This window comes from Somniosus microcephalus, chromosome 4 (genome assembly GCF_052327205.1).
Source record: "Somniosus microcephalus isolate GS21.2 chromosome 4, FLI_Smic_1.0, whole genome shotgun sequence".
Taxonomy (NCBI): Eukaryota; Metazoa; Chordata; class Chondrichthyes; order Squaliformes; family Somniosidae; genus Somniosus; species Somniosus microcephalus.
In genome coordinates, this window is record NC_140990.1 from 266,661,976 (window position 1) to 266,682,651 (window position 20,676).

General features: G+C 44.7%; 1 protein-coding gene across 9 annotated transcripts in view; it reads left to right on the plus strand.

The window, feature by feature from the left end:
* The window catches only part of tanc1a (tetratricopeptide repeat, ankyrin repeat and coiled-coil containing 1a), a 242,169-nt gene that overhangs the window by 168,487 nt on the left and 53,006 nt on the right, over positions 1-20,676 (plus strand). For all 9 annotated transcript variants that reach the window (XM_085986345.1, XM_085986352.1, XM_085986347.1 and 6 more), the window contains 2 exons: positions 14,517-15,124; positions 18,918-19,026. In XM_085986345.1, coding sequence (XP_085842471.1) covers positions 14,517-15,124; positions 18,918-19,026 — 717 coding nt within the window. The remainder of the gene's footprint in view (positions 1-14,516; positions 15,125-18,917; positions 19,027-20,676) is intronic.

A 20,676-nucleotide genomic window follows, 5' to 3' on the forward strand; every position in this document is an offset into this window, starting at 1 on the left:
TTGAGTATTGTGTGCAGTTTTGGTCACCTTATCTGAGGAAGGATGTTCTTGCCATGGAGGGAGTGCAGCAAAGATTCACCAGGCTGATACCTGGGATGGCAGGAATGACTTATGAGGAGACATTGGGTCGATTGGGCTTATACTCGCTGGAGTTTAGAAGAATGAGGGGATCTCATTGAAACTTATAAAATTCTAACAGGACTAGACAGACTAGATGCAGGAAGGATGTTCCTGATGGCGGAGGAGTCCAGAACCAGGCTTCACAGTCTAAAGATAAGGGGAAAGCCATTTAGGGCAGAGATGAGGAGGAATTTCTTCACCCAGAGCGTGGTGAACTTGAGGAATTCTCTACCACAAAAGGCAGTTGAGGCCAATTCATTAAATATATTCAAGAAGGAGTTAGATATATTTCTTAAGGCTAAAGGGATCAAGGGATATGGGGAGAAAGCAAGGACAGGGTACTGAATTTGGATGATCAGCCATGATGTCATTGAATGGCGGAGCAGGCTCGAGGAGCCGAATGGCCTACTCCTGCTCCTATCTTCTATGTTTCTAGCCAGGCTGTTCCAGTACAACTATAACACTGGCATCTATCTGACAATGTGGAAAACTGCCCACAAAAAGTAGGACAAATCCTGTCCACAAAAAGGACCAATCCAATCCAACCAATTACCACCCCATCAGTCTACTCAATCATCAGCAAAGTGATGGACGGTGTCATTGACCGTGCTATCAAGCAGCACTTACTCACCAATAACCTGCTCACTGATAAGCCCAGTTTGGGGGACCACTCTGCTCCAGACCTCATTACAGCCTTGGTCCAAACAAGGACCAAAGAGCTGAATTCTAGAGGTGTGAGGTGAGAGTGACTGCCCTTGACATCAAGGCAGCATTTGACCGAGTGTGGCATCAAGGAGCCCGAGTAAAACTGAAGTCAATGGGAATCGGGGGGTGGGGAGAACTCTCCACTAGCTGGAGTCATACCTAGCACAAAGGAAGATGGTTGTGATAGTTGGAGGACAATCATCACAGCCCCAGGGCATCGCTACAGGAGTTCCTCAGGACAGTGTCCTAGGCCCAACCATCTTCAGCTGCTGCATCAATGACCTTCCCTTCATCATAAGGTCTGAAGTGGGGATGGTCGCTGATGACTGCAGTGTTCAGTGCCATTCGCAACTCCTCAGATAATGAAACATAGAAGATAGGAGCAGGAGTAGGCCATTTGGCCCTTCAAGCCTGCTCCGCCATTCAATGAAATCATGGCTGATCATCCAAATTCAGTACCCTGTCCCTGCCTTCTCCCCATATCCCTTGATCCCTTTTGCCTTAAGAAATATATCCAACTCTTTCTTGAATATATTTAATGAACTGGCCTCCACCGCCCTCTGTGGCAGAGAATTCCACAGGTTCCTCCTCATTTCAGTCCTAAATGGCTTACCCCTTATCCTTAGACTATGACCCCTGGTTCTGGACTCCCCGGCCATCATAAACATCCTTCCTGCATCTAGTCTGTCCAGGCCTGTCAGAATTTTATAGGTTTCGATGAGATCCCCTCTCAATCTTCTAAACTCCAGTGAGTATAAGCCCAATCGACACAATCCCTCCTCATAAGTCATTCCTGCCATCCCAGGTATCAGCCTGGTGAATCTTCGCTGCACTCCTTCCATGGCAAGAACGTCCTTCCTCAGGTAAGGCGACCAAAACTGCACACAATACTCAAGGTGCGGTCTCACCAAGGCCCTGTACAACTGTAGCAAGACATCCTTGTTCCTGTACTCGAACCCTCTTGCTATGAAGGCCAACATACCATTTGCCTTCTTAGCCGCCTGCTGCACCTGCATGCTTACCTTCAGCGACTGGTGCACAAGAACACCCAGGTCTCTTTGCATTTCCCCTTCTCCCAATCTATTGCCATTCAAATAATCTGCCTTCCTGTTTTTGCCACCAAAGTGGATAACCTCACATTTATCCACATTATTGGGCAGAAACATGGCAAATGCACTATCACCCAACCTGTCCAAATCATACTGGAGTTTCACGACATCCTCCTCACAGCTCACCCTCCCACCCAGCTTTGTGTCGTCTGCAAATTTGGAGATATTACATCCAATTCCCTCGTTCAGATCATTAATATATATTGTGAACAGCTGGGGTCCTAGGACCGATCCTTGCGGTACCCGACTAGTCACGGCCTGCCACTCGGAAAAGGACCCGTTTATTCCAACTCTTTGCTTTCTGTCCGCCAACCAGTTCTCTATCCAAGTCAATACCTTGCCCCCAATCCCATGTGCCTTAATTTTGCACGCTAATCTCTTACGTGGGACCTTATCGAAAGCCTTCTGCAAGTCCAAATACACCACATCCACTGGTTCTCCCTTATCTATTTTACCAGTTACATCCTCAAAAAATTCCAGTAGATTAGTCAAGCATGATTTACCTTCTGTAAATCCATGTTGACTTTGTCCAATCCCGTCGCTGCTTTCCAAGTGCTCTGCTATTACATCTTTTATAGTAGACTCTAGCATTTTCCCCACTACCGATGTCAGGCTTACCGGTCTATAATTCCCCACTTTTTCTCTACCACCTTTTTTGAATAGTGGGGTAACATTAGCTACCCTCCAATCCATGGGTACTGTTCCAGAGTCTATCGAGTTCTGGAAGATGACCAGCAATGCATCTACTATTTCTAGGGCCACTTCCTTAAGTACCCTGGGATGTAGATTATCAGGCCCTGGGGATTTATCTGCCTTCAGTCCCATCAATTTTCCTAACGCCATTTCCCTACAAATACTGATTTCTTTCAGTTCCACCCTTTCATCAGACCCTATGTTCCCCAGCATCTCTGGGAGGTTATTTGTGTCCTCCTTTGTGAAGATAGAACCAAAGTATGAATTTAGTTGGTCTTCCATTTCTTTGTTTCCCATTATAAATTCCCCTGATTCTGACTGCAAGGGACCTACGCTTGACTTCACCAATCTTTTTCTCTTCACATACCTATAAAAGCTTTTACAGTCAGTTCTTATGTTCCATGCTAGCTTACTCTCATATTCTATTTTCCCTTTCTTAATTAATTCCTTTGTTGAATCCTAAACTGCTCACAATCCTCAGGATTATTGCTTTTTCTGGCCAATTTATATGTCGTCTCCTTGGATCTTATGCTATCCCTAATTTCCCTTGTTAGCCACGGTTGAGTCACCTTTTTTGTTTTATTTTTATGCCAAACTGGGATGAACAAATTCTGTAGTTCTTCCATTCGGTCTTTGAATGTTTGCCATTGCCTATCCACCGTCACCCCTTTGAGTGCCATTCCCCAATCAATCCTACCCAACTCGCTCCTCAGACCATCGTCGTTTCCTTTATTTAAATTGAGGACCCTAGTCTCTGAGTCAACTACTTCATTCTCCATCTTAATGAAGAATTCGATCATATTATGATCGCTCCGACCCAAGGGGCCTCGTACAACAAGATTGCTAATTAATCCTTTCTCGTTACATAATACCCAGTCTAAGATGGCCTGATCTCTGGTTGGTTCCTCGACATATTGGTCCAGGAAACCATCCCGTAAACACTCCAGGAATTCCTCCTCCACAGTATTGTTACTAATTTGGTTGGCCCAATCTATATGTAGATTAAAGTCACCCATGATGACTGCTGTGCCCTTATTGCACGCTTCTTTAATTTCCCTTTTAATGCCATCCCCAACCTCCGCCTTACTGTTGGGAGGTCTATATACCACTCCCACTAATGTTTTTTTCCCCTTAGTATTTCTCAATTCTACCCATACAGATTCCACATCATCAGAGCTAATATCCTTCATTACAATTGTATTAATCCCTTCTTTAACCAGTAATGCTACCCCACCTCCCTTTCCTTTTTGCCTATCTTTCCTGAATACCGAATACCCCTGGATGTTGAGTTCACAGTCTTGGCCATCCTTGAGCCACGTTTCCGTAATCCCAACCAAATCATATTCGTTTACCTCTATTTGCGCAGCCAATTCGTCCACCTTATTACAAATGCTCCTCGCATTAAGACACAAAGCCTTCAGGCTTGTTTTTTTAACGCCCTTAGACCTATTAGAATTATTATTTACTGTGGCCATGTTTGATTTAAACCGTTGATTTCTCTGACTGCCACTTTTGTTTTTCTCCTTCCTATCTTTTGCTTTTATCCCTGTTTCCCTTTCCTCTGTCTCTCTGCTCAGGTTCCCAACCCCCTGCCATTTTAGTTTAAACCCCCCCGAGCAGTGCTAGCAAACCTCCCCGCAAGGATATTTGTCCTGCTCTGGTTCAGGTGCAACCCGTCCGACTTGTACAAGTCCCACCTTCCCCAGAAGCAGGCCCAGTGATCCAGGAAACTAAAGCCCCCCCTCCTGCACCAACTCTTTAGCCACACATTCATCTGCTCTATCCTCCTATTCCTATACTCACTAGCACGTGGCACCGGGAGTAATCCAGAGATTACAACCTTTGAGGTCCTGCTCTTTAATCTGCTACCTAGCTCCCTAAATTCTTGCTGCAGGACATCATCCCTTTTCCTACCCATGTCATTGGTCCCAATGTGAACCATGACCTCTGACTGTTCACCCTCCCCCTTCAGAATGCCCTGCAGCCGTTCAGTGACATCCTTGACCCTGGCACCAGGGAGGCAACAAACCATCCTGGAGTCACGTCTATGGCCACAGAAACGCCTATCTGTTCCCCTTACGATAGAATCCCCTACCACTATTGCTCTCCCACTCTTTTTCCTCCCTTCCTGAGCAGCAGAAGCACCTCTGGTGCCAGGAAGTTGGCTGCTGCTGCCTTCCTCTGGTAAGTCATCCCCCTGAACATTATCCAAATCCATGCCGCATCAACAAGACCTAGACGATATTCAGGCCTGGGCTGATAAGTGGCAGGTAATATTCGCGCCACACAAGTACCAGGCAATGACTATCTCCAACAAGCGAGTGTCTAACCACCGCCCCATGACATTCAATGGCATTACCATCGCCGAATCCCCCATCATCAATATCCTGGGCAGTCACCATTGACCAGAAAATTAACTGGACCAGCCGCATAAAACTGTGGCAACAAGAGCAGGTCAGAGGCTGGGTATTCTGTGGTGAGTGTCTTCCCCTCCTGACTCCCCAAAGCCTTTCCACCATCTACAAGGCACAAGTCAGGAGTATGATGGAATACTCTCCACTTGCCTGGATGAGTGCAGCTCCAACAACACTCAAGAAGCTTGACACCATCCAGGACAAAGCAGCCTGCTTGATTGGCATCCCATCTACCACCTTACACATTCACTCCATCCACCACTGGTGTACCATAGCTGCAGTGTGTACCATTTATAAGATGCACTGCAGCACCTCACCAAGGCTTCTTCAGCAGCACCTCCCTAACCCACGACCTCTACCACCTAGAAGGACAAGGGCAGCTGGCACATTGGAACACCACCACGTCCAAGTTTCCCTCCACGTCGCAGACCATCTTGACTTGGAAGTATATTGCCATTCCTTCGTCGTTGCTGGGTCAAAATCCTGGGTCTCCCTACCTAACAGCACTGTGGAAGTACCTTCACCACACGGACTGCAGCGGTTCAAGAAGGGGGCTCACCATCACCTTCTCAAGGGCAACTAGGGATGGGCAATAAATGCTGGCCTTTCTGGCGATGCCCACATCCCATGAACTAATAAAGCTTTTAATGTTCCTTGTTTCATTCATTTAAATTACTGCATTGCTTCATTACTACAGCCTTTAAAATACGTACAGATTTAGCTTTTATCGTGGGACTCCAATTCATTACTCATAATCCCACTTCTAAACAAATACTGTGTGCTGTGCAGAAAGTTATTAAATATAAACGTTATTTGAAGGAAACCCTCGGCTTTAGCATACAGTAGGATTGCTTCTCATTAAAGCTTTTAATGTTCCTGGATGTCATTTCATTTTTTAAAAACTGCTTTTTTTCATTTCAGGTATCCCCTTGCGCTGTGGAAACAGGCCCTGTGCCTGTTTCCACCAGCCGTAAAATTTCCGCACGTAATTGCTGGGCAGTTGGTGGGCAATTAGCCCAACTCTGCGCCAGTGATTAGGTTTTCGGTGGCAGTGCAGAAGGCCTGTCAATGCGTACGTCGATATTCCACAAATTCGGGATTTAGCGCATGAATCCCGAATTTGCAGTGGATTTCAAAGGCGGTATGACTGTCATACCCACCGTAACATCTGGGCCAATAGTTTCTGAACATTTTTTTTTTTTTAAAGTCTGTTTTTCTATTCCTACCAAAGTGGAAAAACCTCATTTTCCCACATTATACTCCATTTGCCACCTTATTGCCCACTCGCTTAACCTGTCTATATCCCTTTGCAGGCTTTGTCCTCCTCACTGCTTACTTTCCCATAGCTTTGTATCAGCAAACTTGGATACATTGTACTCAGTCCCTTCATCTAAGTCATTAATATTGATTGTAAATAGCTGAGGCCCAAGCACTGATCCTTGCGGCACCCCACTAGTTACAGCCTGCCAACCGGAAAATGACCCATTTATCAGTACTCTCTTTTCTGTGCGTTAAGCAATCCTCTATTCATGTTAATATATTCCCCATGAGCCCATATCTTGCATAGCAACCTTTATGTAGTACCTTATTGAATGCTTTTTGGAAATCCAAGTATACCACATCCACTGGTTCCCCTTTATCTACCCTGCTAATTACACCCTCAAAAAACTCTTAATAAATTTGTTAAACACGATTTCCCTTTCATAAAACCATGTTGACTCTGCCTAATCAAATTATAATTTTCCAAGTGCCCTGTTACCACTTCCTTAATACGCTGTAATGGATTCCAGCATTTTCCCGACGACTGATGTCAGGCTAACTGGTCTGTAGTTCCCTGTTTTCTCTCGCCCCTTCTTTGTTGAATAGCGGGGTTACATTTGCTACTTTCCAATCCACTGGGATCGTTCTAGAATCTAGGGAATTTTGGTAGATCACCACCACTAACTCTGCAGCCACCTCTTTTAGAACCCTAGGATATAGGCCATCAGGTCCAGGGGATTTGTCAGCTTTTAGTCCCTTTAGTTTCTCAAGTACTATTCCTCTAGTGATATGAATTACTTTAAGTCCCTCACTCTCATTAGCCCCTTGGTTCCCCACTATTTTTGGTATGCTTTTTGTGTCTTCTACTGTGAAGACAGATACAAAATATTTGTTTAAAGTCTCTGCCATTTCCTTATTCCCCATTATAATTTCACTTGTCTCAGCCTCTAAGGGACCAACACTTACTTTTGCTACTCTCTTTTTACATGTAGAAGCTCTTACAACCTGTTTTTATATTTCTTGCTAGTTTACTGTCCTATTTTTCTCCCTTTTAATCTTTTTTGGTCATCCTTTGCTAGTTTCTAAAGCTCTCCCAATCCTCAGGCTTACTACTTTTCTTCGCAACATTATAAGCCTCTTTAAATCTAATACTATTCTTAACTTCTTTAGTTAGCCAAGGATGGATCACTTTTCCCGTTCGCTGAGAATTTTGGAATATTTCTTTGTGTTTGCCACTGCTTATCTACTGTCAAACCTTTTATTCTAATTTCCCAATCTACCTTTGCCAACTTTCCCTCCATACCCATGTAATTGGCTTTATTTAAGTTTAAAACTCTCTTCGGATTTAAAATTTCACTCGTGAAATTCTATGATTATGATCAATCTTCCCCAGAGGATCCTTTACGATGAGATTACTAATTAACCTTGTCTCATTACCCAATACAAGATCTAAAATAACTTGTTCCTGGTTCCATGATGTATTGTTCTAGGAAACTGTCTCTCTAATGCCTTCCATGAACTCGTCCTCCAGACTTTGCCAATTTGTTTTGCCCACTCTATATGAAGATTAAAGCCCCCCATGATTATTATATTATCTTTGTTATAAACTCCTATTATTTGTTGCTTAATACTCTGCCGAACAGTATCGCTACTGTTTGGGGGGCCTATAAACTACTCCCACCAGTGATTTCTGCCCTTTTAAATTTCTCATCTCCACCCATACTGATTCTACTTCCTGATCTTCTGAGCCAAGATCCTTTCTCACTACTGCCCATATGTCATCCTTCATCATCAGAGCTAACCCCCCCCCGCCATTCCTTTTCCATTCTGCCTGTCTTTTCTAAATGTCAAATACCCTGGAATATTTAGTTCCCAACCTTGGTCACCTTGCAACCAGGGGCTCGATTTTAATAGCCCTGAGGAGGCGGGTTTGGAGGTAGTTCTGTTGCGAAAAAATGGCTTCAGACACCCATCCTGCCCCCACCCGATTTTCGTGAGTGTCTGTTTAGCCGCTCCCAAACTGACCCGTCTGCAGCCAGTGGGACAGGTAGTTAAGGCTGTTAACAGCCTGGCTAATCCCATTTTCATAGTGGTTCCCTATTTTCGAGCTTCTGGTTCCTGTTTTCTGACTTGTCAGAAACAGACCAGGTTCAAGGAGATGAGTTGCTGAAGGACATGATGGTGTGGAGATGCCGGAGTTGGACTGGGGTGGACAAATGTAAGAAGTCACACAACACCAGGTTATAGTCCAACAGCTTTATTTGAAATCACAAGCTTTCGGAGCGCTGCTCCTTCTTCAGGTGAAGTGGAGAAATGCATAAAGACACAGCTTATATAGTCAGAGAATCATGTCAGATGTTTACAGGAAACCTTTCCAACTGCCATTTATCACACCTCGGCAGCGAGATAATCACAGCAGTCAAAGGTGTGAATGGTGTCCAAACAGGTCAGTCAGGGAAACATTACATGCTCTCATCCCACGTACTCCCCGCGTGGGAGACTTCTACTGCCTCCCAAAGATACACAAAGCCAACACACCTGGACGTCCTATCGCATCAGGCAACGGAACCCTGTGTGAGAACCTCTCTGGATATGTCGAGGGCATCCTGAAACCCATCGTACAGGGAACCCCCAGCTTCTGTCGCGACACTACAGACTTCTTACAGAAACTCAGCACCCACGGACCAGTTGAACCAGGAACACTCCTCGCCACGATGGACGTCTCGGCACTCTACACCAGTATCCCCCACGATGACGGCATCGCTGCGACAGCCTCAGTACTCAACACCAACAACAGCCAATCTCCAGACGCCATCCTACAACTCATCCGCTTCATCCTTGACCACAATGTCTTCACCTTCGACAACCAGTTCTTTACCCAAACACACGGAACAGCCATGGGGACCAAATTCGCACCCCAATACGCAAACATCTTCATGCACGAGTTCGAGCAAGACTTCTTCGCTGCACAGGATCTCCAACCAACGCTATACACCAGATACATCGACGACATTTTCTTCCTATGGACCCACGGCGAAGAATCACTGAAAAGACTACACGATAACATCAACAAGTTCCATCCCACCATCAAACTCACCATGGACTACTCCTCAGAATCAGTCTCATTCCTGGACACACGAATCTCCATCAAAGACGGACACCTCAGCACTTCACTCTACCGCAAGCCCACGGACAACCTCACGATGCTTTACTTCTCCAGCTTCCACCCTAACCACGTTAAAGAAGCCATCCCCTATGGACAAGCCCTGCGAATACACAGGATCTGCTCAGACGAGGAGGAACGCGATGGACACCTACAGACACTGAAAGACGCCCTTGTAAGAACGGGATATGACGCTCGACTCGTCGATCGACCGTTCCGACGGGCCACAGCGAAAAATCGCATAGACCTCCCCAGAAGACAAACACGGGACACAACCAACAGAGTACCCTTCGTCGTCCAGTACTTCCCCGGAGCGGAGAAACTACGCCATGTTCTTCGCAGCCTTCAACATGTCATCGATGACGACGAACACCTCGCTAAGGCCATCCCCACGCCTCCACTACTCGCTTTCAAACAGCCGCCTAACCTCAAACAGACCATCGTTCGCAGCAAATTACCCAGCTTTCAGGAGAACAGCGACCACGACACCACACAACCCTGCCACAGCAACCTCTGCAAGACATGCCAGATCATCAACACAGATACCATCATCACACGTGAGGACACCACCCACCAGGTACATGGTACATACTCATGTGACTCGGCCAACGTTGTCTACCTCATACGTTGCAGGAAAGGATGCCCCGGAGCATGGTACATCGGCGAGACCATGCAGACACTGCGACAACGGATAAACGGACACCGCGCAACAATCACCAGGCAGGAGTGTTCCCTCCCAGTCGGGGAACACTTCAGCAGTCAAGGACATTCAGCCTCCGATCTTCGGGTAAGCATTCTCCAAGGCGGCCTTCGAGACACACGACAACGCAAAATCGTCGAGCAGAAACTGATAGCCAAGTTCCACACCCATGAGGACGGCCTCAACCGAGATCTTGGGTTCATGTCACGCTACATGTAACCCCACCTGACGCAGGGTCATCCAGACTCGAGTCGACATTGGCTTGTTCTCTCTACACAGATGCGGCCGGACCTGCTGTGATTTCCAGCCAAAAAAAATTTTTTTTGTTTTTCATACAGACCCCAGCATCTGCAATATTTGACCCCTTGTGACCCAACCTCATTGTTCTTTGATGTAATGTTTCCCTGACTGACCTGTTTGGACACCATTCACACCTTTGACTGCTGTGATTATCTCTCTGCCGAGGTGTGATAAATGGCAGTTGGAAAGGTTTCCTGTAAACATCTGACATGATTCTCTGACTATATAAGCTGTGTCTTTATGCATTTCTCCACTTCACCTGAAGAAGGAGCAACGCTCCGAAAGCTTGTGATTTCAAATAAAGCTGTTGGACTATAACCTGGTGTTGTGTGACTTCTTACATTTGAAGGACATGATGTGTAAGCATTGGTGGAGCGCTTTAAAAACACCCCTGAAACATGGCTGAAATTCAAATGCAACAACTTTGATGATGTAGGTATGGGATAACATTTTGCACATCTTCTGACCATCTAACTGTTCAAGCTGACACCCATCTGCAGTGTGGCATGAATGGAATAATTTCAGGCCACTTCGACTGTGCGCTTGTAAGATTGTTGCTGCAAATGATATTTATAGCAAGGTGATGGGAAACATTTATGCCCTCTTATCGTCGTCCTCATAATCGGAGGAGCAGCAGCCACATGGCTCAGCGCAGATCTTCCTGGGAAGAGGAGTAGGAGGAGGACGAAGGGTGCCTTGCATGCCCTGTTGTGACCAATGCAGCATCCCTCCAGTTCACTGCTGCCTGTCAACCAGGGTATGCACACTGCCATGCCACATTTGCATAAGCTTACTCTTCAGCCATAAGTGGCTACCATATGGCTCTGTAATTACAGGTAACACTTGTCCAATGTCCTCCTTCATCTCTGCTATACCCTGTTATTTCCTATCACTTTACCATGAGCATTACAAAAGCAAGTCACCCTGAGCCCTCAATGCGCTTTTGCCATTTCCCATAACACATAGGCCACACAATCAACTGTTGGACATAATTTATCTTTTAACACATGACAAAAGGATAATAAACCAGCAAGAGTCCGAAAAAAAGAAACGTCACCCAAGTGACTCCCCTTGTGACTATAGGTGCTTAATCTTTCTCTTACGCGTGCTTCTACGTGGTGCTTCCCCTGTGGCTTCAGCAGATGTAGAGGCACCTTGCTGACTAGGATGCTGCGCCTGCTTAGACGCCTTTGGCGGGCATCCTCTGGGTTTGGGAGCCTGGGAGGGCTCTTCAACAGTCTGCTCTTCTTGCGGCTGTGCAGGAGCTGAAACGGCCATCTCGGTTGTCTCTGCAAAGTGGGTCAGTGACTGAGGGCTCCGCAGTGCCATGGTCGTGTGAGCGCTTTGAGAGGAGCCCATACTTTCTTCTGTCCTGCCAACAACATTCCTCTCATGGGTAAGCCGCACCTCAGTGCTGGCAATTGGCTGGAGAGCACCATGCTGCACTTCAGGGGGACCATGAGGACCCGTATCTGCATTGGCAGTCCTCCTCAAAAGGACGTCCATGAAGCTCTCGTCTCTCAGCTCAATATCTGCCCATCGCTCCTCCAGAGATGTCATTCTATTCTGAACAGTCACCATGTTTTCCTGACTCTGGTGACACATTCCCTCCATGGCCGTAGCTATCCTTTACACTGAGGTAACCAGCCTTTCCACCCAGGTTGCCATCCTATCCATGGTGGTGCGTTCATGCACCATTGCCTCCACCACGGCAGTGCCGAGATGGACTCCTCCATTCTCTCTCCACACTCGCACTAACCCTGGAGGCAAACACTTTCAGTGACACCTGCACTTGTTCCTGTATTTCACGAACCGCTCTTTTTCTGGATGGCCCCAGAGGCATAGCGTCTGCATGCAGCTCAGCAGAACTAGGAGAGTCCTGCGACCTCCGCCGAGGACTCTAAACTTCTGTCGCTAAGGTGGCAACACTACTCTAACTCCCGATGGCCCCACCAAGGTGTGCGTTGCTGCGTTGGTGTTGGGTGCAGTGAGTCCTGATGACGCTGCTCCCTCGGAGGCTTCAGGTTCCTCTGAGGAGTTGTCTGGGTCTTCGTCCTGGATCTTGGGGTGGGGTGGGGGGGAGTGCTCGACGGTCCTGTGTGAAAGTAAAGGCATGATTTAGACATCTGATACTGATGTAGCAGACGCATCCTTTTGAGCATATGATACAATGCGGTTCTCTATGAACATCATATGCCATTGCTTTCTGAGAGGAATGAAACTCTTGTTATATTACCAGCTTCCAGGCCCTTGCCACTTCCAACATTCTCGTTTGCAGCCTCCTCCACACTGATCAATGTTGCTAGGGTAGGCGTTCCTCCTCCAGTCATTGCTCTCTCCCTTATTGTGGGCTATCTTTTCCTGCAAGGAGGGACATGAGCAGTATTTCAGTCATAGTGATGGAGTGAGTGTGAATAATACCTACCATAGAAGCTTTGAGGGAGACGAAGATGGGGTAAGGTACCAAGAGGAAGGTAGCTCCCTGTGCATTGTCACTGCATGACAGTGAGAGCGAGCCTAAGGGGTGCAGAGACAGAGATGGATAGGAAAGGCTGCAAGGGAAGTAAGAGTAAGGTGGGATGTGAAGGAGGAGGCTTATAACGAAGGGTGCTGGTCATGAGAAGGGAAGCAGGGTGAAGGCAAGTGAGATGGGATACTCATTTTGATGTTCGTACAAGCTCATTAAACCTTTTTCGGCACTGGATCCATGACCGTGAATAAATGGACCTTGCGCTCACTTCCTGAGCAATGCGCAGCCAGGCTGCCTTGGTCTGCTGAGGAGGCTTCCTCCGGCCATCAGGAGGGAAGAGAATCTCCCTGTGCCCTCTGATAACATCCACAAGAACTTGGAGGGACTCATCATTAAAATGAGGAGCTGCCTTGCCTCTAGAAGAAGTCATAGCATTTAAATCAAGTCCAGGAAACCACAATAGAAAGGCTTAGGCTGGCTGGCTGCTTTAAAAGCAGCTGCTATTATGATGTCATCAGGCGGCCAGCCAGCCCGATCCCACTCATTGGACCAGCCAGCGTGCCACCATGAAATTAACAAGCTCATTGAATCAAAATCGGACATCAACAGCTGATCTCCCCCACCCCCTGGAAGCAGCTCTTGAACCCGCCCGCCATGCAACACGACTCCAACCCACCTCCAGAATTAAAATCGAGCCCCACCTCTCTGTAATAGCTATTTGATATGAGCCATTAATCTCTATTTGTGCCACTAATTCGTCTATCTTGTTGAACTGGGGCTCCGTCTGCCTCATCTGTTCAGTTGGTCATAAAAGGAAACGTGGCACTATTAGCAGAAAAGCAGGGAAGTTCTCCTGGTGTCCTGGCTAGCACTTATCCCTCAAGCCAACAGCACTAAAAATAAGGACTGGTTATTTATCTCATTGCTATTTATGGGACCACTCTATGCAAATTGACTGCCACCTTTTGCCTATTTAACAACAGTGATGACACTTCAAAAGTATTTTATTGCCTGTGAAGAGGTTTGAGATGTTATGAAGACATGAAAGACATTATATAAATACAAGTTCATTCATTTAGAAAAAAAACCTTCAGCCATGTCACTTAAAATTTAAACAATTCATATAAGGGAAAAGGTATTTTAATGAAGTTCAAGGTGTTAAGAAATTCTCAAAATAAATGTGTGGGGGGGATAAAGTATGTAACAAGACACTCAACAGGCCAGAAACTATTTGGTTCTATAAGCAATTTCAGCTCATAAGATCTTTAGAGTGATGGGCTGTATGGTATCTTTTGACACTTAAAACATCATCAGATAGCCCCAAATTTCCAAAACATACATTTGTCTCCTGCAAGTGCATCAAGTGTCACTAATAAACTCCATAGCTAATACTAGTTGTTTTAAAAATACTGAAGTAGAGAAAGTTACCAAATTATAGAATGTTCTATAAAACAAAATGAAACTGTATGCAGAAATGTTTCAGCAATACTAAAAAGGTTTGAGCTTAGATTTGAAATATTTACATCTTTTGTTCTGATTTCCATTTGCCTCAATATTAAAAAAAATACTTTGTTTCCTATAGGAGATCACAAGTCTACTTCCATTCATCAAAATTTCTCTGGATGATTTTCCAGGGAACGAAGATATTAACAAGGACCTGACTGCATACATCCATCACAGAATTAACAGTAGTCACGGTATACTCAGTAACATATCTTTGAGTGGAAAAACTGACACCATTACCGTGAGCAAAGTCAGCAATCATCTTATCATGCGCAGCCAAGGATCTTATCTATATTTGAAGCTGACCCTGGATTTGTTTGAAAAGGGTCATTTGGTTATTAAGAGTGCAAGCTACAAGGTAGTTCCTGTGTCCTTGTCAGAACTGTACCTTCTACAATGCAACATGAAGTTTCTAACACATACTTCCTTTGAAAAGGCCCTTCCTGTGTTGAATGTAGCCTTGGCATCCCTTCATCCACTGACAGATGAGCAGATTTTCCAAGCAATAAATGCTGGCTGTGTGAAGGGTGAATTGGAGTGGGAGGACTTCCAGCAGAGGATGGAGAGCCTTTCATGTTTTTTGATCAAACGAAGAGACAAAACACGCATGTTTTGCCATCCATCCTTTAGAGAGTGGCTTGTTTGGAGAGCAGATGGTGAAAACATGGATTTTCTTTGCGATCCAAGGTTGGTGTATTTGAATTTTAAAGCAACTCTTACATTACATGTATAGATTGATTTACAACTGAAGATTTTTTCAGTTTGAAGATTTTTGTCCATTTATTTAAAATAAATTTGTGTTTCTTCCTGACACCAAATTAGTGAGCACTAATTCATTGCCCATTCAGCAAAAATGAGAGATTGAAATGGATTTACCACAGGGAAGGGAAACACAATTGATTATTATTTCTTAAAAGAAATATAGGGGGACAAGAAGTTAAATTTCAGTGAATTGAGCTGCAGTAAATTTCTTGCAGCAAATTTCTAGAGGCAAAAAACTGTTAACCAGCTTTCCGATTTTCCCACTTCCCATACAATCGTAGCATCCTGTGATGTAATATTGTCTATTAGAGGCAGTTTTGGACATGCCGAATAGGAACTAGTCTGAGGCTGCTCTATCTCATTTTGTATATGTCCCATACCACTATAAAAGTTGGAAATTTGGCAGAGAGGAGGGCTGCAAGATGTAGGTTAGTAGAGTGGGCAGAGAGGTGGCAGATGTAATTTCATGTGAATAAAAGAAAGAACGAACATTCATTTATATAGCACCTTCTGCAACCTCAGGACATCCCAAAGTGCTTTACAACCAATGAAATACTTTTGAAGTGTAGTCACAGTTGTAATGCAGGAAACGCGGCAGCCAATTTGCGTACAGCAAGGTCCCACAAACAGCGATATGATGACGACCAGATAATCTGTTTTAGCGATGTTGGTTGAGGGATAATATTGGCCAGAACTCCGCTGCTCTTCTTTAAATAGTGCCGTGGGATCTTTTATATCTGCCTGAGAGGGCAGATGGGGCCTTAGTCTAATGTCTCATTCGAAAGATGGGACCTCCAACATTACAGCACTCCCTCAGTACTGCACTGGAGTGTCAGTATAGATTTTATTCTCCGGTCTCTGGAGTGGGACTTGAACCCACAACCTTCTAACTCAGAGTCCTACCACTGAACCACAGCTGCCACTCTTTCAAACCTTGCGCTCCATAAGGAACAGGAGTAGGTCATTTAGCCCCTCAAGCCTGTTCCCTTATTTAATCAGATCATGGCTGATCTGTACCTCCTCTCCATTTACCCACCTTTGATCCATATTTCTTGATGCCCTTACCTAATAAAAATCTGTCGATCTCAGTCTTGAAAATTTCAATTAACTCAGCATCTACAGCATTTTGGATGAAGGAATTCCATTAGCCTTTTTGATTGCTCTTTGTCCTATGCACTAGTGATATGTATACCTGGGCATCCAAATCCTCCACAGTTCCTAGTCTCTTGCCATTAAGAAAATATTCTGATTTTGTCTGTCTTTGATCCAAACTGGATGACCTCACACTTCCCCACTTTTGAACTGTAGATGTGTTTCTGGACTCTCTGGACCCTCCCAATGCTCCCAGATCCTAGATCTCCTTCCTAATATTTCCAAACACCAGCACTTGCATAACCCAATAAACCCCATTTCCCACAGTTGAAACACAAGACCACAGTGAAACCTTCCCCCAGTACTAACAGACCCTTTTACCTCCCTCAGTGCTCTCTCTCTCTGGGACCCCCATAGATCAGCCATACTCTAGAACTGTCTTACTGCCATCAGATCTGTGTATATATAAATGTGTATAGGTAGAGCTGTGTGTATGATAGGTGTTTTATATGTTTGTGTGAGATACATGTGTATTATATGTATGTCTTGTGTGTTTATGAAGAAATTCAGAGGCCATGTAAATAAGAATAGATTAGCTAGATGATTAAAGGAATATAGGAACAAGGCGAACACATTGCTCGTTTGGAGGATAAACACCAAGATGGACTGGCTAGACCGAATAGCTTGTTTCTGTTATTTTTGTAAGTCTGTGTCTGTGTGTGTGTGTGTGTGTGTGTGTGTGTCTCGTGCGTGCATATGCGTGTGTCCAAATATCTGTGGAGACCCCCTAGTTATAGGCAGGAAATGGAAGAGGAAATCTGTAGACTGATCAGGGAGATGAGTAATTATAATATTATTGTTCTGAGAGTTTAGTTACCCACTCATTGAGAACAAGTAGGGAATAAATGGAACAAAATGTGTGAAGGACTCCTTCCTCAAGGGGTATGTTTGTCTGCCTAGAGGGGTGAGGTGTTGTTAGATCAAGTTATGGGTAATGGAGTAGATCAGGTAGATGAGTTAAATGTGGGTGATCACCCTTGGTGTACAGCAACAACAATAATAATTTGCATTTATATAGTGCCTTTAATGTAGAAAATCTTCAAGGCCAAACAGCCTGTTTCAGTCCTATAAGTTGTGTTCTACATGTACATCTGTGTATGTGTATGTATCTCTACCTGTGTGCACTTATGCGCTCGCTTGCATGTGCATGTGTGCTTATGTGTATAAGTCTGCGTGTATGTATATTTGCACGTGTAACTGTATTGCTGTGCAAATGCATAGGAGTGTGTGTGTGTGTAGATATATGTGCGTTAATCTACACATATGTGTGTGTGTGTTTGTATCTATATTTCAAATGTGTATGTGTAATATATAAACTCTATCTAGTTCCAGATCGCCTCTGGCTTTGCTCAAGGTGAGTTGGAGGTTTTATGAGAACTGGGGTGTTACGATAAATAGTATTCTCACGGATACTGATTGTTCAGCACTGAGGGTGCCTGGGATTGTGCAACACTGGGAAAAGGAGGCCTGGAGTCCTGTTCTACTTGGAAGGAGCTACAGGGGTTAACATTACACTGAAGGGTGTCCGAGGGACTGGGAGGTACTGGCGTCTAGGAACAGAGGGGGATTCTGGGAACACTGGGACAGATCTTGCAACCTTGCATCACTGGGAGAGGAGTTCTGGGAGCATTGGAAAAGTGGTCTTGAGTTTGACAGTACTGAGATGGAGCCCCAGCATCTGGGAGTGGACAGGAAATCTTGGGAAGGGAAATCTTAGTCCTGAAGGACTGAGGAAGGAGGGCTTGGGAGTACTATGGGAGCAGAGTCTGGCAGTGTTGGATGGTTTGCTGGATTCTGGCAGTTTTGAGGATACAGGCCTAGCAGCCTTAGAGGGAGTGGAGCTCAGGAGAATGGGACATAAACTGCCCGTGGCCCCTTTTGGACTGTCCGATGCCCCACTTGTCAGCTTATCTTAAACAGCTCCTTTGGGACATCAAGAATTCCACCCATTACTTTCTCTGACATGTCTTTACTTTGTACCTTAAAGCACTTGGTACACAATTGCTAAGTTTTATAAGTTTCCATCAACAAGCAAACTTTACCTCAAAAGTTTATTATTTAAATAATTTTGAAGTTTTTAGGTTTAAAAAAATAACCTTCAAGCCCCAAAAATGGTTCAGAAATTATCTTTTTTAACTGAATTTGCAACCAAAATACTGAAGAGATGAGCTTGCTGATTGGCATGGAGAACAGGCAATCAGGAGGAATCCACCTCCAGCTAAGTTTAAATAACTTGGAAAAATAAACTGATATTTTCTTCAATCTTTCCTTGAGAAAAGGAAATGTTTTTGAAACCATAGTGCTGTATGTTATGTCCTACTGAAGTACCCTGTAACATTGTATCTTAAAAAGAAATCGCATTCCCACCATACTTCTTTACCCTCCTCCAATTCAGTATTTAACTCCTTCACAAAGATAACTAAGGTGACTAAATGCGTGACACAAGACTGTCAGAGGTAGAATAGGATATGCTGAACTGTCGGTATCGGTTAAGAGCTGTTAAATATTATAGCATTTTTTAACGAACAGTTACAACTTTGTTTTCTTGATTCCTGTTCTCTCTCAGGAGTGGGCATGCTCTTATGGCATTCATGTTCTCTCGCCAAGAAGGAAAACTAAACCGACAGCAGACAGTAGAATTTGGCCATCACATACTGAAAGCGCATATTTTCAAGGTAAATACAGATCCTATTAATTCATCTTATAAAAAGAAAAGCAGAGTCTTCTATATAGTTTAGATGTTGTATTATATTCCAGATACATAATTTAAGCTTACAGAAGACCACAAGAGCACAACTTATAGTTTTATGTTTAAGGAACTTTTTTATTTATTTATCAGTTGGGGAATCCTAAATATATATGCAGGTCTATCCATTCAAAAGGAATTGTTGCACATAGTGCGTTTTGTACTGCACAAATAATTTGCTGGGGTCACTCAGCTCAGCAAGCTTCCCGTAGCAATGCAGAGAGAATAGAGGTATGTGGATATTGAGGAAAACCTAATTTTCTCCTCATAATGGAGAAATCTCCCTTCATGGTGGATAATTAAAATTAGCAAATAATTGGGAGCCTGCAATTTGGGCTGCGAAGTATCAGTCAGGAAATGTAAGCACAAGTTTATTGATTAGTTATGTGTGTCAGGCCACTTCCTGTACTTGCTTTTTCATTCCTTTCGATCAACAGAACCAACATGAGTTGTGCAATATCCTGCAGAATCAAAACTAAACTCTCTGGTGTAACTTGCCACTTCTGAAAGTCTAAGGTTAGAACTACTAAATACAGAGTCAAGGAGATCAAATGTTGTTAGCTCTGATGTTTCACAATTTTAAAAGATTGACTAGAAAATAAATTGCAGTACAGTACAGCTCTGGGAAGCTGCCTGAGAAAACTAGTGAAAGCTGACCCTACAACTTCAGAATAACTGATAAAATCCTCAAAAACCTGACCACTCCCAAATGTCCCTGATTATAAACCAACATGTGATAAATAGATGTACCAAACATTCCTTCATTTGTATTGGAGGGGAGAAAAATTAGTGCATGAAAGAGTGAAGTACGAATGATGTAGGAACAACAGCACGGTGGCATAGTGGTTAGCACTGTTGCCTCACAGCGCCAGGGACCCGGGTTCGAATCCGGCCTCGAGTGACTGTCTGTGTGGAGTTTTGCACATTCTCCCCGTGTTTGCGTGGGTTTCCTCCGGGTGCTCCGGTTTCCTCCCACAGTCCAAAGATGTGCAGGTTAGGTTGATTGGCCATGATAAATTGACCCTTAGTGTTAGGGGGATTAAATACATGGGGTTACGGGGATAGGGTGGGATATGTGTTGGTGTAGGGGTTACGGGAATCGGGTGGGATATGTGTCGGTGCAGGCTCGATGGGCCGAAATGGCCTCTATCTGCACTGTGGGGTTTCTGTGAGATTTCTGTGAGAACATTGGTAGTGCATTTCAACCATGGAGAGGGAACCTTGTATTAAAAATGATACATTCACATAAAAATGTGTCTGTTGTAACTGCTGTGAGGCCAAAGGCGTTTTGAGGCCCAGGCCTCAATTGCAGGTAGCCGGCAAGCTGCGTGTGCCAAACAGTCATTCTGAGGCAGCTCACTGGTTGCAGAAGGCAAGAAATGATGTGGCTGCTGTGTGGATCCAACAGGCTGGCTGTCAGTCAGATCCTGCAGCTAGGGGAAGGGGAAAGTAATCCCGGGGGGTGTTGGGAGGTGGTTGGAGTATGTTTACACCTCCTGGCCCCACAAAAGTTAACAATGTCTTTGGGTTGTTTTTTGAACAATATCTAGCGGTCCCTTTATGGGCCCTACCCAAAATG